This window comes from Sinocyclocheilus rhinocerous, unplaced genomic scaffold, assembly GCF_001515625.1.
Source record: "Sinocyclocheilus rhinocerous isolate Xijiao unplaced genomic scaffold, SAMN03320098_v1.1 scaffold252, whole genome shotgun sequence".
Lineage (NCBI taxonomy): Eukaryota > Metazoa > Chordata > Actinopteri > Cypriniformes > Cyprinidae > Sinocyclocheilus > Sinocyclocheilus rhinocerous.
Genome location: NW_015625591.1, coordinates 868,786 through 893,714, shown reverse-complemented (window position 1 = coordinate 893,714; position 24,929 = coordinate 868,786). Strand labels below are relative to the sequence as shown.

Below are 24,929 nucleotides of genomic sequence, written 5' to 3'. Positions count from 1 at the left end.
CCGGACCAGGAAGTACCTGCTGTGTGTGGCAGGTGGAGTTCCCTGCGTGTCTCAGATATGGGTGAGGGACTGCTGCCAGGAGAAGAAGCTGGTCAACTATAGGAACTACCTACTTCCTGCCGGTCTGGGGCCAGAGGGACACATCGTGGAGTGGTAAGAGCTTGTCTTGTTTGGATATGACTTTTCTCATCTAATATTAATTATACAGAAGAGTCGAGTTTTAAATAGGAAAAATATAGAAACTCTTTGGTCATTTTTGAGCGAGATGCTAACGGTCTAATCAGATTCAATGATCTATGCTAAGCTGCAGCTAAAAGTGCTACCGCCAGACCCGGAGATCGGCTGAATGGATTCGAAAACGGTAAAACTCAACCGTTTAACTCTAGGGGAGTTGGAAAATGAGCCTATTTTCAAAAATAGTGGTGTGTTAATTTGTATATTTAAAGGAACACACTTATTGTATTAGGCATGTTTTTATAAGCTGTGATGCACCAATGTATGAATTTTGCCTCAAATCTTCAGGTGCCGCTTTATAGGCCAAAACTGTAGGACAACAAACAACATGAGTTACATTTTTACATGAATCAGCTCACTAAAGCACTGTATCAGTCATGCCTACCTTCCCAGCGTGCCTCCTGCCTGTGTGTAGTATTTGTTGTAATCTAGTCGTAACAGCAGTTGTGCCAAATCAAGAGTTTATCTGGTGGTTACGCACACTGGAAAGAATCTTGAAGAGCAGGAATGACTGACAACTAAAACCCTGTGAAGTAAAAGTACAGCAATCTGACACAGTTGATATCGATCAAAACCCCCCAAAATCATACTTGGGTAAATCCTAATTATGAGATAAAAAGTTGAAATTGTGAAATAAAATGTTTAAGTTTTTATTTTGACAACTTATGATATGTATTATAACAAAAAGTCCTGATTTTGAAATTATTCCAAATCCAAGATTGTATTTATGGAAGCCCATTTCTTATCAAAATATTTGGTAAATCATAATTATGACGTAAAAACTACATTTTGACTTAGTAAAAAAAAAAAAAGTCAAAATTATGACAAAGTATCTCACTTTCAACTGCCATGATTGACTTTATCTCAATTTCAACTCGTCATAATTATCAGTAGGGTTTTTTTTTCACAATTTCAATTTTTTATTTCAATTATGATAATTTTGACTTTTCACTTAGTATCTCCTAATTTTAAGTCTTTACTGACTCATAAGTTTGACTTTTTATATCATAATTATGACTATCATAACCGACTTTTCACTTTAGATAATTGTCAAAATCATGACTTATGTCAAAAATTTCAATTCAATTCAAGTTTAATTCAATTCAAGTTTATTTGTATAGCGCTTTTCACGATACAAATATTGCAAAGCAACTTTACAGAAAATTAAGTTTCTACAATATTTAGTGGTAGCTGTCAGTTAATGTACATATGGCAGAAATGTACGGAAAAATCAATTAAAGACGTAATCAAACAGACGATGAATACTATTAACAGCAATTATTATATTATGCAATCAAACTTGTAGAAAAATGTGGTAGTTCTGTATGTTGTTTCAGCCAGGGCTGGCATCAAAATTATGACTTACCAAAGCATGATTTTTTTCCCCTCGTGAGGCAGAAATGGGCTTCCATAAATAGTCTTGCATTTGGAATAATTCCGAAAACGATTCACACAAGCAAAGCTACCTTCACAAGAATATCCAGCTGCGCAGCTCCTCTTTCATCCAGAGGCCCAAGATTCTGACTGACCAGGGAACAAAAGTTGTGACAGAGGTCCAGAATCTCATTCAAACAGTGGAACACCTGGGAGAGAAATACGATTTAATCACAGCCTAGATTATTTACATAAAGGGAGGTTTGTTACGGACACTCACAGGCTTGAGCAGAATGAAAGACTGTGCAAGGAGATTGCTGAGGAAATGGTCATGGGCCAGTCGAATGCTCTCAAAGTCTCGTGTGGCGTTGATCTGTTGTAAGAGCTGTGAAAACTGGGACTCCAGAACATCCACCTGAAGAGCAATGGAGGAAACACCAAAATAATTCTATTATGTATTATTTACTAAAATGTGTGTGTTGTATGCAAATTGAGAGACAGCCAACTAGATGATTCAAGCAGTAACCTGAAGGTAATATTGAAGGTTGTCCACTAGGAAGGCCATGTGGTTGCGGAGTCTCCATTTAACGGCATCCATCTGGTTTGATTTAAGATGCTTGCGCTGCATCTGCAAGGCCCAGCAGTGCTGCAGCTCAGACTGGACTCGACGCACACTCAGCAGGTAACGGAACACTACGTTGTACCTGAAGTCAAGCAAGGGTTAACTTCATATAAGCTGCTGTGGTGTTCATACTGTTTGATTAATGGAACAATAATATTAAATTGCTAACATAAAACAATGACCTACTTCTCCAACACAGCAGGAGTGAAAAGAATATGTAGGGGCCACTGAACCTTGTAAGCCAATCCCAGCGCTGCCCAGCCAGTAGGCGGAGCCTCACGAGGAGAAGTCTCCTGTGGAGGAGTGGTGCCCTCTCGATTCCCAGAAGCCTCTGCAAGCATAATAATCCAATTCTCAGAAGTAATTAATATGTGGAAAGAGGTGGTGAAGGATAAAATAGCTAGTCAGGAGGTAATACCTTTGCTTTCTTTCCCTTGGTAGTCTATGGTGAGATGCAGGAGGGGCAAAAGATTGTCATCGTCTAGCAGCACTTTATGAGCCGCTTGCTGAAATGCCACATTGACATCTGAAACAAATGTAGCAAATTCAGAGGAATGATGAAGATGTAAGAAGAATTTGAAGAAGCTGACCTCATGGTTTAGAAGAAAAGTGTTTTATACCATGTTCAGTAACGGCAGATGGTGGGGTTTTCAGCATATGTTGAGCAAGGTCAATGAAGACCTGGTACAGTTCACCTCGCCCCAACAAGTAGAAGTCCTTTATGATCTAAAACAACAACAAAACATTCATTGTGAAAGCAAAAGTGCACCTGCAAAAGCATATCATCAACAAACAGCTCTTTACCTTCAGCTGCCCCAAAAGATCGGATTCTTCAACCATCAAAGTCCATAAGTGCTGCAGGAAAAAGACAAACACAACTGCATCTAGACACATGCTAGTGCTGTTAGATTGGGTGAATCTCATGAAAACACGCTCCTATTTTAGCTAGAAAAAACTTTTCAATTTACATTTTTTCCTTGATCTTTTTTTTTTTTTTTTTGAGACTTAATTAATTTCCATGGCTTTTCCAGTTGTGAAATCAGAATCTAATATTTCCTGACATTTCCACATTTTCCATAACTGTGGAAGCCCTGCCACTGATCTTATCATCTCATTATCAATATAATACAACACAAACTGTCAAAACAATTTAAAACCATTTTTGGTAACACTTTTCAATAAGGTTCCATTTGTTTACATTCATTAACTACATTAATTAACAATCAAAAAAGCATTTATTAATATGTGTTAATGTTAATTTCAACAATTATTATGTATGGAAAAAATACTATGGAAGTCAATGGCTACCATCAACTGTTTAGTTACCAACATTCCTCAAAATATCTTCGCGTTTGTGTTCAACAGAGGAAAGAAACTCATTCAGGTTTTGAACAAGTGGAGGGTTAGGGTTAGGTTTTTGGGTGAACCATCCCTTTAATATATTATTAAAATCAAAACTTCTCTGTTAAAATTATTTAATGAATCTGAGCTAACTTGACCTAACAGTGATGAACAGTTGTATTTTTTTTTACAAACTAACTTTAAAGATTAATAAATACTGTAACAAATGTATTGCTCATAGTTAGGTAATGCTATCTAATAAGACCTTATTGTAAAGAATGGATGACAGGTTCTTATTCATGAAAATAATCTCACGATGACAAAAATCTTAATGGCTTAAAAATAAGCTTCATTCATCTTTTGATTACGAGTTAAAATATGACCCAGAGATGTTTTTGACATGTTTCATGGGATTCACCTTTGTATACCAATTTAGTTACAGGACAAACCTCAGCAACTGTGCTCCGAATGCCATCCACAAGATTCTCAAAGTCCACCAGACTAAAGAGAGGCTGCTGTTTGAGTCTGTGGAGCTCCGCTGCAAACATGTCCTCCTGGTGCTTCAGTATAGACCCTGGGCAACCACATGAGGGCAGCGTTACGAAACTAAACCATCACAAACGCACCTGAACAACAGCAGCAAAATGCTCTTCAGCTCACCAGCTCGGGATGGACTCTGGTTGTGATTTTCAAACATTTGTACCGACTCCCCAACAAATAAGATTTTTTCGGCTACTCGAACAGGAATGTATGAGGGAAGCATCTCCACACGCAAGGAGAACTGCTGCAGGGATGGTGCAAGCATGTTCTCTTCCTCGATCAGTCTCTATAGAGGGACAGAAATTAACAGAAGACAGTTTAATCCTAGAACATGTATAAATTGTGATAAATCACAGCCAGTAACTGCTGTAACATGCCAAATTTAATTTAATGTTCAAGCAGAGTTTGGCTGATTATCGTACTCTACTAGCCCTTGCAGGTGAGTATTGTAACTAGTACACCATTCTGCTTTTTTAATAAGTGTGAAAGTGGGTGTACAGTATATCATATTCTTATGCTTTACAAACTTCAGCATTTGTAATGAACCTTAGACAAATCAGTAATGTAATAGCAGATGTTTTGCCAGGGACCAATTTATTTTTTGGAAACTTCATAAAAGTGTAAAGTGAATAAGACTACTTGAGAGCAAGTTAAAGGCACAAAATGTAAGATTTTTTTATTAAAATATCAAAAACCACTAGAAAAGTGTTACATATTTTGCTGACTTGTGTACTTACATTAGCCTTTCTGCTTCATTCTACTACATAAATAAATCATTAGCTCATCCATGAACATGATTTCTGCCCGAGTCCCATCGGATTGCATCGGCTGTGGGGATGAAGACAACAACTCCCATGATTCCACACTCAGTCACGGCGTCATCAAACTACGCCTTTGTTTCTTTGTTTATTTTGAATACGCGCCCTCTAGCGGCGAAAATTACATATTGGTCCTTTAATGTGCCTCAACTTTACCATTTCAGTGCATTTTTATAGGACTCAGACGAGTATGTTCTATGCGGTTGTTTTGATAGAGGCAAACAAGCTACAATTCTAGTTTCAACATTATTTATTCTTTAGACACTGTTCTTTAAATAGAATAAGTATCAGCTGTATACAAAGTGACCAACATTTGGTTTTCGACCACTGAAAACGTGTTTTTCAACAATCTGAACATGGAGCCGCATTGGCCTCCCCATATCTCTGGGACTGAACGATGTAGGGCCTTGAAAATGAAGATTCCAAAAGAAAAGTTAATTAAGAGCTAGAATCTAAAATCATATTGCAATATCTTTAATACTTCTTAAGTTCCAGACACGCAAATTTTGGAAAAAGAATCTTTATGGCACTCAGATAGGTGTGTTCAATACAGCTGTTTTGACGGAAAGAAACAAGATACATTTCTAGTTTCTATTTGTTCCTCTTTAAAAGAAAAGAAGAATCATCTGTACGCAAAGTAACTCACATTTAGTTTTTGACCACTGAAAATGTGTACAATTTAGCAATATGCTTCTGGAGCCATAATGAAATTCCAATATCTTTGGAACTGAACCATATAGGGCCTTAAAAATGAAGATGCCAAAAGGAAAGTTTGTTAAGACCCAAAATATAAAAGGGCATTAAGATACCTTTAATACTTCTTGAGTTACAGGCCTTAAAAATGAAGATGCCAAAAGGAACGTTTGTTAAGACCCAAAATATAAAAGGGCATTAAGATACCTTTAATACTTCTTGAGTTACAAGCATGTAAACTTTGGAGAAAAAAAAATTGAAAGGTGCTTTTTCCCCATTTTTGAATGGTCACTGTTGGCACAAAATGCAACAAAGATTGCTAAAGTCAACAGATAGCTGTATACAAAGTGACCAACATTTGGTTTTCGACCACTGAAAACGTGTTTTTCAACAATCTGAACATGGAGCCGCATTGGCCTCCCCATATCTCTGGGACTGAACGATGTAGGGCCTTGAAAATGAAGATTCCAAAAGAAAAGTTAATTAAGAGCTAGAATCTAAAATCATATTGCAATATCTTTAATACTTCTTAAGTTCCAGACACGCAAATTTTGGAAAAAGAATCTTTATGGCACTCAGATAGGTGTGTTCAATACAGCTGTTTTGACGGAAAGAAACAAGATACATTTCTAGTTTCTATTTGTTCCTCTTTAAAAGAAAAGAAGAATCATCTGTACGCAAAGTAACTCACATTTAGTTTTTGACCACTGAAAATGTGTACAATTTAGCAATATGCTTCTGGAGCCATAATGAAATTCCAATATCTTTGGAACTGAACCATATAGGGCCTTAAAAATGAAGATGCCAAAAGGAACGTTTGTTAAGACCCAAAATATAAAAGGGCATTAAGATACCTTTAATACTTCTTGAGTTACAGGCATGTAAACTTTGGAGAAAAAAAAATTGAAAGGTGCTTTTTCCCCATTTTTGAATGGTCACTGTTGGCACAAAATGCAACAAAGATTGCTAAAGTCAACAGATTTTACTAATAGACCTACCAATCTCTGTGTAAAAATAACATAATGATGTTGCCAGCTTTCTGAAGTCATTTTCACCCCCCTGTAATTTGCCTCTGAATTTCAGAGGGAAAATGTAATTTTGACCCTCCTCTACAAACAGGGTATCTGCAGGATTTTTTAAGCTCAAATTTAAGACTTTTTAAGACCTTTTTTAAGACCTGCACAAATAAAATTAATACCATATGAGCGAGGTAGAGCAATGTCTATTTTAACATATGACTGTAAAAAGCATGATTTACAGGTTTTCACAAAACTAAAAGTTTCATAATATGATAAACTTCACATTTCAGCCGTATAACCATTTTTAAGAAAATGGATGAGTCAAAAGAATGAATTATTATATTAATTTAAACTATTATTATCATCAATCGATTATTATATTAATTAAATATATTTTACTGTCTTAACTGTTCACATTTACAACTCTGTGCGTCTTACTTGTTTAGATTTTTATAATGCATTATCTTCTTATCAATCCACCAGTTCACATTTACAGTTCTGTGTGTTTGCAGCGTAAAAACATGGGTTGATTTTCACATTGGTCTAAATCAGGGGTGTCAAACTCAGCTCCTGGAGGGCCGGAGCCCTGCAGAGTTTAGATTCAACCCTAATTAAATGCACCTGATCCAACTAATTCCTTCAGGCTTATTTGAAAACTACATGGTATGTGTGTTTGAGCAGGATTAAAAAATAAAGAATATTCAAATTCATTTTCTGCCAGCAGGTGGTGCTTTCAGAACGGCAGAAACAGAGCTTCATAAATTCATCAACACACTTTTTCTGGATGCAAAATATTGCAGATTTTTTTTAGTTTTCAAGGCCTAAAAATATATGAAATAAATCCACTTTACACTTTTATAAGGCCTCCAAAAATAACTGGCAAAACTTCTATTATAATGATTTTATCTTAGCAATGTAATTTGATCATTTTTCTAAAAATAAATTTTTTTAATGAGTAATATTTTATATTTTCTTCAAAAAATTGTAAGTTTTCTATAAGGGACCAATTTATTTTTTGGAAACTTCATAAAAGTGTAAAGTGAATTTTATATATAGGGGAGAGCAGGGTGAGTTGAGCCAGTTTTTACTTACGCTGTGTTTAAAGCGAGCACATGACTGTAATGGGTCCAACTTAAATATCTACATAAATTTCAGGATGTGGTGCATCCTTGGGAATAATCACTTTGGATCTAAAATAAACTGCTTTCAAAAAAAAAAAAGTGGTCTCTTGGCTCAACTTTTCCCCAGTGATGGGTAAATTGAGCCTTGGGAGAGGGTAAGTTGAGCCACCTGGAATTAAAATTTACCAATGATTACGCCGAACATTTTCACTTCATGCAAGGGAAATTCAATAAAAATGACTTCCTAAAATCTCTGTGTGAGCCTTGTGATGGACTGGCCGTTCATGCAGGGAGTTTCCCCACCTGTTGCTCAAGATGCTAGGTTAGGCTCCAGGTGAATAAAATGGATAACCCAATTTTGTTTAAGGTTGCCTACAAACAAGGGGTGGCTTAACTTCCCCACAGGCTCAAATCACCCCGCTCTAACTTATTTAGTTGCTCACCAAATCCTGCAGCTCACGGAGCTGTTTTCCACTCAGCCCTCCGATACCCAGGTCCTCCTCCTCTTCCTCCTGTGCAGCTGTGGCTCCGCCTGCGCTGGGGCCCTGCTTGACAAAGAACTCCTCACTCTGATCCAGCAGCAACCCGTGCAGCATCCACGCAGCCAGCTGCTTATACATCACGCCATGGCACACTGCAAGAATCCTGCAAAACAGACACTACCATTAGAGCAGTAAAAATAGAATTCTGTGTCTTACATTCCACCGCCACGTGCATTAGGGGTTTTTAGTTGGGTTTTTGTGAGCTCACTTCTCTAAGGCCATCCTGACAGGAGGCAGTCCTCCACAGCTGTGCTTGTACACAGTCTCTAGGATCTGGCAGCCATGAATCTGTTGAAACAAGAAAGTTTCAGAAAGGTTATTATTTTCAACCATGCACTCTTCTAATCATTTACCGCAAAGCGGTGGCTCCCGTCAAGCTACCAACCTTCTGAGACTTGATGGTCTCCACAACAACCATCACAGAGGGGAAGAGAAGCTGAAACTAAACAACAGAAGAAATCGCAAGTTAGTCATATACAGTGGGGTTGAAAACTTGTGTTCATATGAAAAATCTGGGACTTAGTTTGATATAATTTAAACTAATATTTTTAAAATAATTTAAACAACTATATACACACTACTGTTCAAAAGGTTGGTTTTGATTCTTTTAAAAGAAGTATTTTATGCTCACCAAGGCTGCACTTATTTGATATAATATACAGTAAAAACATAATATTGTGAAATATTATTACAATTTAAAATAACTGTTTTCTATTTTAATATTTTTTTTTTATGATTTTTTTTCCCTGTGATGGCAAAGCTAAATTTTCAGCAGTCATTACTCCAGTCTTCAGTGAAGTCATTAGAAAATCATTCTAAATTAGAAATAATTCTGATATGCTGATTTGGCACTCAAGAAACTTTCTTATTATTATCAATGTTGAAAACAATTGTGCTGCTTTATAGTATTTTGGAAACCATTTTTTTTTTTTAAAGAAATCTTATGTAACATTATAAATGTATTTTCTGTCACTTTTGATCAATTTAATGGATTCTTGCTGAATAAAAGTATTAATTTCTTTCAAAAAATAATCAATCTTTCTGATCCCAAACTTATGAACAATAGTGTAAATAGATCAATTAGGTCATTTAGCTTATTTCAGTGGATTGGATGTATAGGTAAAATATCTAGAAAGTTTGATTTACCTGTTCCAGCATGTAGTTTACGTGAGAAATGGAGAGGTGTGGATCACCTAAAAACTGTAGGGAACATGTAAAGTTTAATAGTATTAACAATGTTTAATTTTATTATTATCTGTGCAAATACAGCCATAAAAGGACTTCAAATGTAAACTCTAAGTCTAACACCTCTTTCTCGAGGTCCAGTAATGCATGCCGATAGGGTTGCAGCATGGAGTTGAGCCCAGTGCAGAATGCCCGCAGGTAAATGCCATGAAGCCCAGACTGACTCGGCTGGCTGGAGTAATGCTCCTGTGAGACATGTAGATGAAATCACACTTCAGCCTTGATCTGATCATGTCCTTGACACACAATGCATGCAGAATACGCTCAGATTACCTGTTGGTGGACATGACCCGTGTGCTGCTCTATGAATTCTGCGAAGCGCACATAGTCAGTGCCCATTTTACAGAGCCGATTGAGGACACTGGTTTCACTGGGGTGGAGGAACGGAAGGTCCTGGGACACCTGTGATCAGAAACACTTGATTCTCATTTTATACTAGCATACCACTAACATAGGACCACAATAGTATTTTCATGGACATGGTATTTTTTTTAAGTACTTCAGAATGCCATGTCATGATAATAGCCAACCTTTTATGTATTGTTATATCATGGTATTCTCTGGAGTACCATGTAACTATCACTAGTAGGGATTTTTTTTTAAATATATATATGTGTATGTGTGTGTGTGTGTGTGTGTGTGTATATATATATATATATATATATATACTTATAAATTAAAAATACTGCATGTTTGCTAAACATTATCGTCCTACTTCCGAACATCCATAATGTAGTTTATCCAGTATAATACAGGTATACACACACACATTATTAGATGCATCACTGACAGAGTACAGCATAAAATAACGTTACCTGCAATCCATTCCGTTTATTCCAGGTGAATATTGTCCCAGGATATCCACTCAGAGCCAGCAGCAGCTCATGGATCATTTTGCCGGTGCTGTTAGTTAGATAGCGTATTCAAATGAAACACACGATAATAAAAATACAGATAGTAAGTTCTCATCATTAATATTTTCGCACCGCCAAAACCCCGGTCGCATGTTGATGACGCAGATCCCGAGCGCGACAGGGGAAGTGCTCAGCCAGCTCCACTGCACTTATATTTAACATAATATTTTTACCACATACGGCTGATGAGGACTCATCTGCAGAGAATATATTTAGAGGTGAACAGAGCTTGCTTTCTCTTCACGATCTGCTGTAGAGTTTTTGGTGTATTTTGCTGTTTCATTTATATTACATGTGTTGCTTGCGACTGATTCGACTCATTGAAGTTGAGATTAGAGTTATGTTAATGCCTGCAGGGCGAGCACAGTGGTCATTTTAATACATTACTAAAATGCTTTGGTAATTATAACGTGATAACATATAATAATAATGTGGGCGAATTCGAATGAAAACAAGCCTAAAACTACAATTAACTCAACACTGAGAACTCTAATGTAAAATTAAAATACATACTTATGTTTATGTTTAAACTGTCCAGTCTGCAGCATTAAATACCTTGCCAACTGCAGTTGAACTGTTTGTTTGTTTGTCTTGTCGCTGGGAAACATGCCCACAATTTCAGTCCTTAGGCCATGAACCTGCTGTGTGGGACACCTTTTTTTATGAACTTCTCAAACTGACTTTTGATTTTCAGTGATGGCGGCGGGGAGAGGAGGAGATATCGTCTCTGAGTTCCTCAGTCAGAATCCACACCTGGAAAACTGGGTGGAATCTTTAAGAGGACCCTGTGAGACAAATAAGCAGTGGCATGCCAGAAGAGAGTTTGTCCTGCGCAATATGGAGGACTTTCCTTCCATCCAACCTGGGATCCCAAGTCCTAGTTTAGACAGACTTCTGTCTCTGTCCATGGTTTGGGCCAACCACGTGTTTTTGGGCTGTCGGTAATTGTTATTTTTGGATTTGGTTCATTTTTTTTTCATGAACACAAAATCCATTTCTTATTTCAGTTGTTTGCGGGTGAATGTCATGTATCTAATTTTTTGCTGAATCTTTTTTATTTTGAACGCTACCGTTTGAAAGTCTGGGGTCAGAATGCTTTTTTTTGTTTTGTTTTTTTTACACATTAACATTATATTGATCAAAAGTGACAATAAAGAGATTTATAATGTTACAAAATATTTCTATTTCATTTAAATTATTTTTGAATATATTCTTCAAAGAATCAGTTTTCACAAAAAAATATTAAACAGCACAACCGTTTTTAACATTGATAGTAAAAATAAGAAGTAATGGCTGCTGAAAAAAACTGCTTTATCATCACAGGATTAAATTACATTTTAAAATACATTAAAATGTAAATTATTTTAAATTGTAATAATATTTCACAATATTTCTGTGATCAAATAAATGTAGCCTTGGTGACTTCTTTAAAAAATATTTAAAAAATATTTCTGACCCCAAATTTTTGAAAGGTAGTGGACAATGCATACATAAAATGACATAAATATAAAGTATAAAGCTCAAAGAACTGTCCTGATAATAAAGGTTAAAAAGATGAAACAGTTTTATTTGTTATTAGTATATTAATATTTCAAAAACGTCCACCAAAGAATAGTCACACCACACTTCTGATACATTTTAGACTTGATTGATAGACTTGATTGATCGTTAGACAGATACGTTTTAGATTTGGTTTTTCAAATGATTTTTCTTTTTTTTACTGAGAACACTCTTATTTGTTATTGGCCCTAATGCAGATATCCACAGCCTGTAATGGACAAGGTAAATGAGATGGCAGAAGGAATCACTGTGATTGAAGCCCCTGTGCGAAAGACTAGAGATGAAATCATGGGAAAAACAAAAAGACCTGCAGTTTCAGGTAAATGGGCTATCTTTAATGTGTGTCATTGAATTAGTGTACACAACCGTTCAAAGGTTTGGGGTTAGCAAGTTTTTTTTACAATGCTTTTAAAAGAAGTATCTTAATCAAAAGTAAAGTGAAAGTTTGATAAAAAATACACTTTTATCTGAGCTCAGATGGCTGCCCCTCTTTCCTCGAAAAAAGAGACAAATGAGAGCGGAGCTTTTCCCTTGGAAAAAAAACGCTCTCAGTGCACGCCGATTGCCCCTCGGAGGCATCGCGTGCGTGCGTTTAATAAGTGCAATAATGTTGTTTTAGATGCTGCTAATTACTATGTGCATTATTTAATATTTATATGCTGCTGTCATTCCTTTTAGTGCTATATTCTTTTAAATGAACACTGTTGCAATTTTTATTATATATATATTTTTATACTGATTTTATGGTAAGTGTTTACTTTAGTACAGTATTTATGAGCCAGTGGAACGGAATTTCGTTCATATGTGCATTCTGTATGTACAGTTGAATGACAATAAAAAAGCTACCTACCTACCTACCTAAAAAATACACTAAAAACAGAATATTGTGAAATATTATTCCGTTTCCATTTCCATTTTCTTATTATTATCAATGTTTAAAACCGGTGTGCTGCTTAATATTTTTGTGGAAAAAGTAGTATTTTTTCAGGATTCAAATAGAAAGTTCAAAGGAATACCATTTATTTAAAATATAAATATTTTGTAATTAACTGAACGTCACTTTTGATCAATTTAATGTGTCCTTACTGAATAAAAGCATTAATTTCTTTCAAAAAATAAAATCTTACTGACCCCAAATTTCTGAACAGTATAGTAATACAGAATGTTTGATCACTGATTTACACTGAGCTCTTTAACTGTATTTTGTAGCAGTGGATGCTGATGATTCCCAGAGTAAGAAGGCTAAACCCAATGATACAGATGTTAAAGCTCATGCGAAGACTGTTGGGCATTCGGCTGCCAGTACTCTCAAATCGGGCCCTCCGCCGGGGGCTCCTGCAGAACACCAGCCCTTTTTTAATCGACTCTATAAGGCAGTTGCTTGGAAGCTTGTGTCTGCTGGTGGCTTTGGCCCCAATATGGAACACTTTGAAATCTTGCGCAGTTGTGTGGAGTCATGTAAGGCCAGTCTTGCTTGTGTGTTTGTTCCACTCAAAGACATTCCTGACCTGCCTATGGGACGTACCCAGAAAGAAGGCCAGGTGTGTGAACTGCGCTGCTGCACCGTCTACATGGGTACGGGCTACGGGCGTGATGAGTGTGCCGCCAGGGCTATGGCCTCCAAGGAAGCACTCAAAGTGTTTCAAGGGCAAAAAGTGACAGTGAAAGTTTGCCGCCGCAGGTTCCAAGGACAAGACGTTGACGATTTGGTTCTGCTGGATGAACAGTCCAGGAGCCAGGTTTTCCCTCCGGCTCTCAGCTACCCCTTTCAGGAAGACCAGTAGAGCTTCATTCTGCCACAATGACATAAGGTTGTAGATTCACTGTGGCAACTGTGAAATCGTTTCCAAAGAGTTTCCTTTGTTTCAGTCATTCTCATTCAGAATAGCACTGTGGAGAAGGACTGGTAGGAATATAGTAGTTTGTAAAAGTGATCAAAAAATGAGTTTTGCGCCTTGTAAAATGCTTCCGCTGTTGCTTTAGAGTCTTGTTTGTGGTTTTGAAGTTTAGATGGTTTAGATCTTCATGGTTGTTGAACATCCATAACTGTGGTTATAGTTCAGTCTGACCTTGAAAAATGTTGGTGGTTTCAAAAGCTGCTATTTTAATTGATAAATGTCAGTTGTCGATAACTTTTGTTTTGTTTATTTCTAAAACATTACATTGAGAATATACAGTCTGCAGTTGAATCTGTGGTTGTGATTGTCTATGTCCAATATTCAAACAGATAATATTCACAAAAATAAATCTTGGATTAATACATGAATGGTAACAAAATTGTAATGTTATACTCCGTTTTGATTGTTAAAAGAAAACATTACAGTAAATAATAATACAGTAAAGAAATAAGATCTCATTGTTAGCTTAATATCTAAATTTCATGACACTGTTTTTTTTACATTTTTCCCTTGCTTCACATATATTGGATAGTTTTTATTTATTAATACATGTCATAACCACTTTCTGTGACGAGGTTTGGTAATGTTTGTTGCTGTTGTTGTGGACCTTTAGGCATATTCTTTGAATGTCAAATAAAAACTGCCATCTGTTTCAAACCAGTGTTAAATGTTTAAGCAGAAATATCAATGAAGTGTAAGTGTCTGGTTAAATGTATCTCAGTCTAATGTTAGAAAAAGCTAGCTATACTTGAGGTTTAACTTGGGTTATATTCTGATTTCATAAAAAGATGTGACGTTCTGTCTATCCGTACATTTTTGTTTTGTTTGGTAGTGACATTTAAAAAAATAAAAAATCTTGAATCTCTAGAAATCTCACACTTGATGAGGTGGTTCCAAATTGGCCACTATATGGCATTGTAATAACTACAATTGCTTTTTTTAGTTTATAACTCTGTAACTATAAGTCAAAGGATTCTAGATTTACAGTTTACCCCTAGGTGAATTGTTCACCAGTTTAAATGCCAAAACTCTTCCAAGGCTCTTGGTTTGACATCAAAGTTGGCACACATCATCCCAAGAACCTCATGACCAAAAAAAAAAATTTAAAGAAATTTCATTTATTAAAATGTTGCGAAGACATAAGCCAGTTTGGAATTGCCTATTTCCACGAATTGACCTTAAGATAATTACTTATGGATTTACACATTTTTAGCTGCATATGAAAATGTAAATGTTTAACAAGTGTCCACATATATGTTTTAATCACAGTTTTTATAGAGGTTTCTTTCTTTTTTTCCCTTCTCTTTCTGTCTAACGGTAAGTGGGAGTGATTTCCTTTCAAGTCAGTTGTCTATTTTGACAACAGTATATATTGCTGTAAACTGTTTTTATCAAACACTAACTATAAGTAAACATTCAAGATGGACTTTGCTGTAGAAATTATATCAAAGCCACATTATATTTGAAAAGATGGTTGGTCCCTAATGATTGCCATTTGCAGCTAATTGAAAATTATTTTTGTTAAAACACTTCATTTGTTCTTTTGCAGGATGTAATCTGCTTCCAGTTACAATACATATATGTGACCCTGGACCACAAAACCAGTCATAAGGGTCAATTTTTCGAAATTGAGATTTATACATCATCTGAAAGCTGAATAAATAAGCTTTCCATTGATGTATGATTTGTTAGGATAGGACAATATTTGGCAGAGATACAGCTATTTGAATATCTGGAATCTGAGGGTGCAAAAAAAATACTGAGAAAATCGCCTTTAAAGTTGTCTTATTTTTATTTTTAAACCTAATAAAAGTTACCCTTGCTGGACCTGTTTTGTCCCATGTCTCAAGAATGACTGCCCAGCGACTTAAGACTGCTTTTGTGTTCCAGGGTCACATATTATTTACTTATTTGTTTGCTTTGTTCGATCAATTCCCATTTATAGGGCATGAAAATGTTCACTCGCAACGTGATATTTTTGTAAATACTAAAGGCATATCATTAGAATCAGCCTAAATTTGTCTTGTGTAACAATTATTTGGATATATTCACTATCAATCAAAGTCATTTGAGTATAAAAGTGTTTTCATAACCTCAGTCAGTGGTCATTTTTAAATCTCTTGTAAAAGAGCTTTTCTAATTATTACCCAAAGCAAATGAGTTTTATTACACATCACACACTGCTTTGCTCATATTTACATGACATAATCCATTTGTTTCCTCTCCAGCAGCCTGAATGCAATTTCATGCAATGAAAAATCCTTATGATATCTGAATATTAAATGGCTTGAAGGTGCACAATGGTTTGATTGGTGTAATATAAAATTGGACCCATTAACTTCTATGCAGAGATGTGTTCGACTTGTTTCTCAGTGCCAGCAAGCAACAGCAGACACGTATTTCCCATCGTTCTCCACTCCTGCTGGCAATTTAAAAAGTTAACAATTGTAAATGAATCTAACAAGGAGTGAAAGCGCCCATTTGAGTGCCGGCTTTGATTGACATTTGAGAGAATTTGGGTGTGTTTTTCTGCTTGGCTGCAAGCTGGACTCATCCTCTCAGGCAGAGCTAATCATGGGACAGCCTGTACTAACTGCACTTTTCCTCATTCTCTCCTATGAGTCAGAGTTTGTTTTTGTAATACAGGAATGTCACATATTTTGAACCCTTGTTACATCTAAGCTGTTGACATCATGCATGCGGATGGAATGAGATGTCAGACACATTGAAGAGAATTACAAGGAACTGAAAACTTTTATAAAAACACATTCCCTGAAGCTCCTTCATTATATTGTTGTAATGATGGAGTTTCAGGGAATGATTTTCTGTTTCTTTTAATTCTCTTAAATTTGTCTCACAACTCATTCCAGTTACTACATTGAAAAGAAGACTTGGAATGCTAAAGTAATTTCAGAAAGAATAGATTAAATACACAAATTTGACATTGTTTTCGTCTTGATATCTTGTAATATCTAAGTGAACAGTGTAAACGTCTAGTATGCATACTCCTAATTATGTATTTGTGTTACAACCAGCAATAGCAGTATGTTTATCATAATTTAACTTGTTTTCATCAGTTTAAATGATGCATCTTAGAATCTTTTAACATTTTACAATATGTTTAGTAATTTCTATTTCATTTTGAATGTTCAGTTGCTTGATTTGAATTCAGTTTTCTTAATCTTCAAAGTGGTTGAAAAACAGTGCATTTTTATTATTTTTTTACTGCAGGTTGCCACTTTGATATTACTTGAAGGCAGCAATTAAACTTAAGCATTTCTTTATTTTGGTAAGTAGCTTTTTTTTCTTTTTTCTTTTACAGTGCAGAATATTTATATGCCACAACAAAACATGTATTATACTAATTAGAGGAAACACACAGACTGCCTTAGAAAACAAAAGTCCACACAATTTATTCAAATTTAATTACACGTCAGGAGCAGCAAATAATGAAACAATCTTTCAAATTCATCTGTTCTTCTCATAGCACTTCGTAATCATAAAAATAGAAATCACGTAATGTATAAATATCTGTAATATCATGTGTATATTTCCAATTCACAATCCATTTACAAACATTTCAGCAAAAAGTAATTGCAAAACGCTCCACGCGGACAGTCACACATTTTGCCGATTCTTGATCCTTTCCTGATGGCGCATTGCTCCCCGACGTCGCACTGATGTGAAAGCAAAGTGTAAATGTTAAATAACACACTGTCAGCGTTTTGTTAATAGTAAATGTAAATAGTAAATGTGTGATTTCAATCTAGGCATTTCAGTATTTTACACTATTTTAAATGAAACAAACAAATCTGTTTTGTGCTACTCACTGTAGGAACGCGCCCAAACTTCTTTTCCCAAAGTGAGATGCGTTTACTCTGCAGTTTCTCCAGAACGTCATGTAAAGCCCCGAGCTGTGAACATGTTCACGTCAACTAAGTAAGTATCATTAAAATCTTTTTAAAGAAGGGAACATCATTTGTTTTCTATGCGTCGAGAATTACGCAATACTTACGAGCTGCTTCTCGTTGGTCAGATTCGGGTCCTTTGGGTAAAACTCTCTCAGAGCTCTTGTTTCTAAGTCGGATTCGTTGTCAAAGTCCATTTCGGCACCCTGAATGCAAGACACCAGCACAGCGCATGCCATCGCTGTGGTCCAGAGTTTGGAGCTCTCCATGGTCACAGACAGCCAAGACTGAACGCGTCCTCCGCACTGAGATTCAAGTGAACACTCGCTTCCCGCGGTCCAATCACCTTATATCTGCTCCACTGAAACACCACTCACTTCGGTCCTCTTTTGCTCCACCTTACGCATTGATTTTTGTCCATGCGTAATAAGGACGACGACGATGACTCATTGCGTAAAGCTGGCGAGTTTATGTGCAAAACAAGACAGAAAGACGTCTGAAGGGACGAAAACATGTCTTAGGCTGGAAATTATTATATATGTAATTCTGCTTTTTGATTGTTTTAGCAGATGTTTTGTAGTCACGTTGGTTACATAAAAAAATACCTGTATGAAATTCCAGATTCTACTTTGGAAATGGGGAGATGAGGCTAGTTGTAACTGTTTATATCTGTTTACATATATTTGAACCTTTTCTACTACATTTAAATGGCAAAATTATAAAACACATACACAAACATAAATATGAAACCACTATAGGCTGGTTTTCTGGTCTTAGCGGATTTTAGCTGGTCTCTCCGAAAAGTACTGGGAGAACAAGTATATGGCTGGATCTGGTTTAGGTATTTTCAACATACACAAAAAATCTATGCTAATGTAATTTTACAGTGTTCGACCAACAGCTTTAGTAAAGTATTATGGGAATAAGTTCAATTAATATATTAAATTATTAGAATCCAACATAAAAAAAGCATTAAAAAAGCACTGTGTCATATAATTCCCCATGTGACAACTTGCCCTACTCTGCCATTAATGTAGCCATTTTTAATATATTTTTAAAAGAATTCCAATGACAAATTATTTGAAAGAGGCCCACTTTATCTGTATTCACATAAGAGAAACAGTGGACTGAGGGCATATAAGTTTAGCATGAGCATAATGCTTATTTTCTGTAAAGGAAGAATGTACACATTGTGATAAAGACGGTGAAGCTTAAGTGTCCCTCTATACCAGCTGGTGTACTTGCATTCATCTCAAGTTTGTCAGCTTTTAGTGTAGCAGGCACAGCCTTTATTGAACGTCCAAAGGAACATCAGTTACTTGCCAAAAAGAAAACCTGCAAAAGGCTATTTTTCTTAAATACAATGTCCTATGCACAAGAATGGAGCTAGTTAATTCATTTTCAATGGCCAATAAATTCATTTAGATGGCTGCTGTAGAAGATGCTTGTCCATTTTTGTTGATTAATCCTATTTTAGGCACAGAACGTGTTATTTTGTTGTTTCCTGCTGATTAATGCAAAGCCAAGCCTCACTTTGATCCGGTCTTAGTTGCTTCATGAAGATACTTTGTCGGTTAGAGGCAGGAATCAAACCAGGTCCGTCTGACTGCTCTGTGGGCTGCATGAGTCATATCTTTCCAATTACCACTTGTATTATTGCCTGTCAGAAACTTTTCCCTCAGCACGGTTACCTGTTTATTAATACGACCACTGTCGGGGTAGTTTTGCTCACCACTCACGTCAAATGAGCTCTATTTTCATCTTCTTCCAAGAAAAAATATTCAATTTTGTGCAGGCAGATAGTTCATATACATAAGGACGCATGTCAATGGTTTAACACCAGCAAAATATTTTGCTTTTCACAGTCATTCTTCGCATAACATTTCTCCACACTGCTACAAATAAGGTCCTGAGGGTGTCATTCCTGTCAAAACAGTGTAGAACCATTTTTGAAAAGATGATTACTGGATAGGACAGGATTGCCATAGGGTGTCAAATCCAGACCAAGTGTGAGAATGGCTGAAAGGAGCATAGCCTAAAATACACACTGGCACTTGCAGTAAACTGCACATAAGCATTGCTACTGTTGTGCATGCAGACTTCAGTCACAATTTGACTTGACAGTTTGTAAATGGTAGTTTGCTGTAATCTTTCAATGTGGCGTAGGCTTGCCACCCTCTAATAAGGTTTGGCTCTGATTTAAGTTGAGGGAATAATATATCTCTTGCCAAACAGCCACAACAAAGGAAGTCTGACATCTTTTAATAATAAACTCTCACCTTTAAATTCCCATTAAGATTATTGGCCTCTAGAAAAAAAAGCTTCCTGAGCCACTGAAGGAGGTTGTTTGTATATGCAGTGAAGAGGAAGATGGGCTTTGGGACGATGCAGGAGTGTTGTGTGGGAGAGATCGGAATTCATTATCTTCCGGACTTATCTAAGTATTCTTCCGAACTCTAAGATCCTGGCACATTTGTTTTGCTTCAAAGATGTTTGTTTTTCTCCTTTGGCTGGCATGTCAATGACCTCCCACCCTTTTACTTTACTTTATGAATCCTTCTGAGAGAGTCAAATTACTTGAGCCGGAAAGACCCTGCGTTGGAATTGATTTTGTGTGGGTGTGTGATTTCCCTCTTCCCTCAGGTGATCAAGTTAAGTTCATTACAGCCTTATTGCCTCTCTAATGTTGAAAAATTATAAGTGAATTAAGACCTGACATACTTGTGTCACATCAGCTTGGTGGATTCAAGTCACATTTACCTACCACGATAGTTTGTTCATAAGACTCTCCAGCCAGTCATCAGCAGTTGTTATGATGATCTGAATGCTTAAAAATAGATTGGAAGAAGAACAAAAAGGAATAAAAATAGTACTATATCATAACATAGGTCTGTGCATTAATAGTGGTGATTTTTCAGTGATGCTTTCTTCAGGTTGCATCATTACGCCAGTAGGTGGCGACAAGTGTTTATATAAGTAAGTCATTGAATCACTCATTCAACCAATTCATTCAAAACACTGATTTAATCAGGAATGAAAGAATTGATTGGGCCTGTTTCAGGCTGAGTGTATCCCACCATTCATTACATTCAGGAACTCATGTGAAAATTTTGAAATTTTGAGATTTCTAGTGTCAGTTGGTAGTAAAACATTTTATTGGTGCAGAGATGAGTATGTGTCTAATGTCTGCAACTTAAAAAAAATTTTTTTTTACTTAATTAGAAGCATCACATTTACTAAATTGTGTTACATAGGGACTACTGAACAGATATTTAGAAGTTTATTTTAAAGTAATGAAAATCAAAATATCTAAATAACGCTCTGTAAAAACTTTACTTGCAATTTTACAACACTATGATGTAAGTGGGTCCCATTGGATAATCAAAAGTTCTGTGTACACTTACGATCTGTGTACACCAATTGAATATATGGGAAATACATCGTGTAAGTAAACAACTGGTCAAGTGCAAGGACTGCAAGTATAAGTATTGGGATAGGCCCTCTGTCTTTATGAGTGAATAATTGAATCATTCCCTGAACAAGCCACCCAGTAACGAAACACCACTGTGTAACCACTACTCCTGTAATATTGCTTAATCAAACCTGGATTATAAATGATAATAAAAAATGCAGTTTCAGAGCTTCAGCATAGCAACAGGGGGCTCGATAACCCAGAGAGAGGAAAGATATGCATCTGAATTGTCAATTACTCGGAGGTCCCTTGTTAGTGCCAGACCCTCATTTGTCAACACACAATACAGACTCCCCATTATGTCAGAGGGAGGGAGTCAACACTCGGATCCAAAACACAAGCCAAACAGTTGCGCTTCAGACAGCCTTCAGATCCTAAAACCCCCAAAATGGAGCCGATAAATGGGACTCAAGTCAGTTAATCAAGCTGTGAAGTGGCCAGTGGGTAATGTTAGATGTCAGCATGGTGAGAGACACAGAATCAGGTCACTTCATCGTGCAGCAAAGATTATCTCATGCGTCAGTGAGGGCCACACTCCAGTCCACTGATTGCATCAGTCATTAGGCTAACAGAAGAAGCTTTGCCTGTTAGTGTGTTTCCTTAACAGATGCATCCATCACTGTCCTGGGCATCCTACAAGATGATTCCCTCAATATCTTTCAAAGAAGAGTGTTGTACTCAGGATTAGAAACACTATAGCTATTATTATGCAAGCTGTAGTTACAGCAGCAAGAGACTATTTGTGCTGGAACTGACCTTTATCACCTCTATCAGAAACACTCTCTAGAAAGCAAATGAGATGGTCAAGCACAAAGCAAAAGAGCAATTTGAGTGTTTCAGGGTCTAGATGAGGCAAAGAATGATAAATAAGAGCCAAACAAGAGGAGCAGATGTGAAGGAGCTTGTTTGATTGCAAAGTCTGTATTTGGCCTGTCATACCTAAGGAGAAGATTAAAGGGAAAAAGTACACAGCAAAGCAAAGGGTACGATATGTTTCTTTAAATAACACAGTGCAACATTCTGTTCCTGCAGATTTGGTGGGGGATCTTGAGCTCTTATGTAATCATTTGTCTTTTCATATTTTTTTCATGTTTTCTGTTTAAGTTGATGAATAATTTAACCCTTCCATTTGCTTCTGATGCATCAGAACAGCAGTGTAGCCCTTGAAGAATGAACAAGCATTGTTGATTTTAATGGGACTGACATTTGTCTTGCTTTGTTCTGACGTTGTCACATGCATATTGCACTGGTTTTATTTGTTCTACGTAATTGTCTTCATTTAAGTTCAAAAACAGAAAGTGAAAGCTTTTCTACATACACTCTTTTCTGCTTGGGGCAAAAAGCATCAGTGATATATTCACAAAATTGTTAGAAAGGCTGTCTGCACATACCAGGGTCCGCAGTCTGAGTTGCTGTGCGTCATTGTGAGGTAATTAGGGGTCTCTGAAAAATCTGCCTCTACTGCCTCTTCCCTGCTTACAATGCTTTATTTGTTCTGATGAGGAGTTGCTTATCTTTGTAATTGCACTGTATAGCTTTCGTGTGTTGCCATTAAGCTTTATAATATTGCTTAACGACTCCACTTCCATTCCACCCACTCTCTTCAAATCCATTTTTAGACAAAAGCTTCGCATCTTTAAGCGAACGCCAGCATAACAGAATGAAGCGGGATGAGGAGGATAGAAAATGCCAAGGAAGAACTCTGGGTGACTTTTATGGCAAATATTAATAGAGGAATTCTCCTCTCCAAGGAAACTGCTGTGTCAGAGACCTTTTAAAACTCAAAATTGCTTGAAAATTAAACTATATAATCACTAGAGCTGATAATTTTATAATAACAATTACTATAATCATTTACATTTCTATAAAGACCTTTTAAAAAACAAACTTGCTTAAAATATGTATGCATGTGTTACTTTCATATTATATTCAATTGCACCATATACATATATATAAATGTATTTATAAATGTGTGCGCGCACACACACATTTATAAATAAATGTAGATTTTTATTTAGTGTGTGTTTGTTTTATAGAATTTTATAATAATAATTCTATTTATAAAAATACTTGTATTATTATAATCATTTACATTTACATAAAGACTTTTAAAAACAAACTTGCTTAAACATCAAACTGAAAGAATCACTTGCTCATATAGAATTTTATAATAATAATTCTATATATGTATATACACACACACACACACACACACACACAGACTTACATATATTTATAGACATTTTAAACATAATATGAAAGTAACATACATATATAAAATGATATAATATTAACATTTTATATTGTAAATATTAATGTGTGTTTGTTTATAAATAATATATAAGTTTCCCTCCCATCAAATGCATTAAATTAATAATCAACAACAGGTTCTTTGACCAGCCAACTCCTGTGGACGGGGGAGAAGTTACATAAGAACACCTGTCTTGTATAGTCTGTGGTGTATTCATTACCTTAAATAAACACTTTGAGTAAAACAGCAGTGTAACGTTTTAAATGTTCAGTCCATATGATATTCTCTCAGACAGAGCCAGTGCCCCTCAGAAGCCTCTTCTGAAAGCAAAGTTCCTGTCGTCTTCACAGCAGCCTGGAAGAAATCAGGACAGGTTTGGGTGGCTTGTCACAGAGGGAAGATGATCTGCAGGATACAAAGGGGACAAAATGATGAGTGTCAGCCGAGCAGCCATTAGATGGACTGCAAGTATCTCTCTAAGTGTCTCAAAGAAGCTGTTTATTAACCCACCACACAAGTGTCAGGTCAAGCAGCATCCTCTCCAGCACTAAATTGAGTTTCCATCAACCAATGAGCATTTATTTGAAAAACAAGCACTTTTTCATTTTGCCAGCCTCCACCAGCTCCACAGAAGCATAATTACACAGCATAAAAAATTTAAGAAATGAGCAGCTAATTATTGCAGACTTAATGACTCACTCAGTCTCTCACTAACTGCTTCCCTCCTCTGAGGTCTGATAGAGCCATGGCAAGAGATGGCTTCACTTCTGACGAGGACAGCGGTGTTATGTTATCTTTCCTGCTGGAATGTCTCGCTTCTGATGTTTGCAATTTCATAATGATACGTTTTATGGAATTCTGAGCCGGATATCAGATCTCGGCTGTATTTGCTTTTCACCCATTTAATAATAACATTCAGGGGATTGAGAAAATTCGAAAATGTGGATTATTTGAATACAGTTCCTTTGCTCAAACATAAAGAGTCAGACAAAAATCTCATTATTTTCTTAATGTATAAAGGAGACTCTATAATATCTTTGTTTTTTAAATTATTGTTGAGCATTTGAAACATTATTAATCTGACCTGGTAAAATGGATTATACATGAAATAAAAGAAGTAAGGGTAGACTCGATGTTGACAATAAGTAAACAAACACTGCCCTCTAGTGCTCAATGAAAATAATGAATACAAATGAAAAATGATACTTGATTTTTGATTTATTATGAGGGCAAACTAATTCACTAAATGTTATTTAACATGAATTATGCAATGAGGGAAACAATATTTTGAAAAAAGACATATATAAGGAAAAGGTATACACACACACACACACACACACACACACATATATATATATATATATATATATATATATA

At 36.1% G+C, this 24,929-nt stretch overlaps 3 protein-coding genes across 5 annotated transcripts; 1 reads left to right on the top strand and 2 right to left on the bottom strand.

Moving 5' to 3' along the window:
* Window positions 1–426: 426 nt before the first annotated feature.
* On the bottom strand, window positions 427–10,664 carry LOC107757732 (gamma-tubulin complex component 4-like). Of its 2 annotated transcripts, XM_016575305.1 has the most exons (19): window positions 10,536–10,664; window positions 10,365–10,452; window positions 9,823–9,951; window positions 9,613–9,735; window positions 9,451–9,504; window positions 8,690–8,746; window positions 8,513–8,592; window positions 8,206–8,407; window positions 4,232–4,397; window positions 4,021–4,145; window positions 3,035–3,085; window positions 2,851–2,956; window positions 2,649–2,756; window positions 2,417–2,561; window positions 2,135–2,312; window positions 1,889–2,023; window positions 1,701–1,817; window positions 620–760; window positions 427–543 (listed from the first exon to the last, which is right to left on the bottom strand). In XM_016575305.1, the coding sequence occupies exons 1-18, from the start codon at window positions 10,553–10,555 to the stop codon at window positions 689–691; spliced, it is 1,956 nt and encodes a 651-aa protein (XP_016430791.1). In that variant the 5' UTR covers window positions 10,556–10,664; the 3' UTR covers window positions 427–543; window positions 620–688. The 2 variants fall into 2 exon arrangements, with proteins under 2 accessions (XP_016430791.1, XP_016430795.1); XM_016575309.1 differs by having other exon boundaries at window positions 10,365–10,663.
* On the top strand, window positions 10,612–14,295 carry LOC107757748 (CDKN2A-interacting protein-like). Of its 2 annotated transcripts, none has more exons than XM_016575326.1 (4): window positions 10,612–10,681; window positions 11,158–11,404; window positions 12,221–12,342; window positions 13,236–14,295. In XM_016575326.1, the coding sequence occupies exons 2-4, from the start codon at window positions 11,160–11,162 to the stop codon at window positions 13,805–13,807; spliced, it is 939 nt and encodes a 312-aa protein (XP_016430812.1). In that variant the 5' UTR covers window positions 10,612–10,681; window positions 11,158–11,159; the 3' UTR covers window positions 13,808–14,295. The 2 variants fall into 2 exon arrangements, with proteins under 2 accessions (XP_016430812.1, XP_016430804.1); XM_016575318.1 differs by having other exon boundaries at window positions 13,233–14,295.
* A 3,017-nt stretch (window positions 14,296–17,312) lies between these two features.
* On the bottom strand, window positions 17,313–18,199 carry LOC107757975 (cocaine- and amphetamine-regulated transcript protein-like). Its single transcript, XM_016575592.1, has 3 exons — window positions 17,937–18,199; window positions 17,752–17,835; window positions 17,313–17,598 (listed from the first exon to the last, which is right to left on the bottom strand). Exons 1-3 carry the CDS (start codon window positions 18,096–18,098, stop codon window positions 17,491–17,493), a joined length of 354 nt encoding a protein of 117 aa, XP_016431078.1. The 5' UTR covers window positions 18,099–18,199; the 3' UTR covers window positions 17,313–17,490.
* Window positions 18,200–24,929: the final 6,730 nt, after the last annotated feature.

What these genes read in the sequence shown, in the direction of transcription:
- LOC107757975 (XM_016575592.1), bottom strand. Translation starts at nt 18,098, where the DNA reads ATGGAGAGCTCCAAACTCTGGACCACAGCGATGGCATGCGCTGTGCTG. An exon ending in TGACCAACGAGAAGCAGCTC is followed by an intron (nt 17,836 to 17,936) that starts GTAAGTATTGCG and finishes ACATGTTCACAG; the next exon opens with CTCGGGGCTTTACATGACGT. An exon ending in AGTTTGGGCGCGTTCCTACA is followed by an intron (nt 17,599 to 17,751) that starts GTGAGTAGCACA and finishes CTTTCACATCAG; the next exon opens with TGCGACGTCGGGGAGCAATG.
- LOC107757748 (XM_016575318.1), top strand. Translation starts at nt 11,160, where the DNA reads ATGGCGGCGGGGAGAGGAGGAGATATCGTCTCTGAGTTCCTCAGTCAG. An exon ending in CACGTGTTTTTGGGCTGTCG is followed by an intron (nt 11,405 to 12,220) that starts GTAATTGTTATT and finishes GCCCTAATGCAG; the next exon opens with ATATCCACAGCCTGTAATGG. An exon ending in AAAAAGACCTGCAGTTTCAG is followed by an intron (nt 12,343 to 13,232) that starts GTAAATGGGCTA and finishes TGTATTTTGTAG; the next exon opens with CAGTGGATGCTGATGATTCC.
- LOC107757732 (XM_016575305.1), bottom strand. Translation starts at nt 10,555, where the DNA reads ATGCGACCGGGGTTTTGGCG. An exon ending in TACTGGACCTCGAGAAAGAG is followed by an intron (nt 9,505 to 9,612) that starts GTGTTAGACTTA and finishes TGTTCCCTACAG; the next exon opens with TTTTTAGGTGATCCACACCT. An exon ending in ACCTTCAATATTACCTTCAG is followed by an intron (nt 2,024 to 2,134) that starts GTTACTGCTTGA and finishes ATTGCTCTTCAG; the next exon opens with GTGGATGTTCTGGAGTCCCA.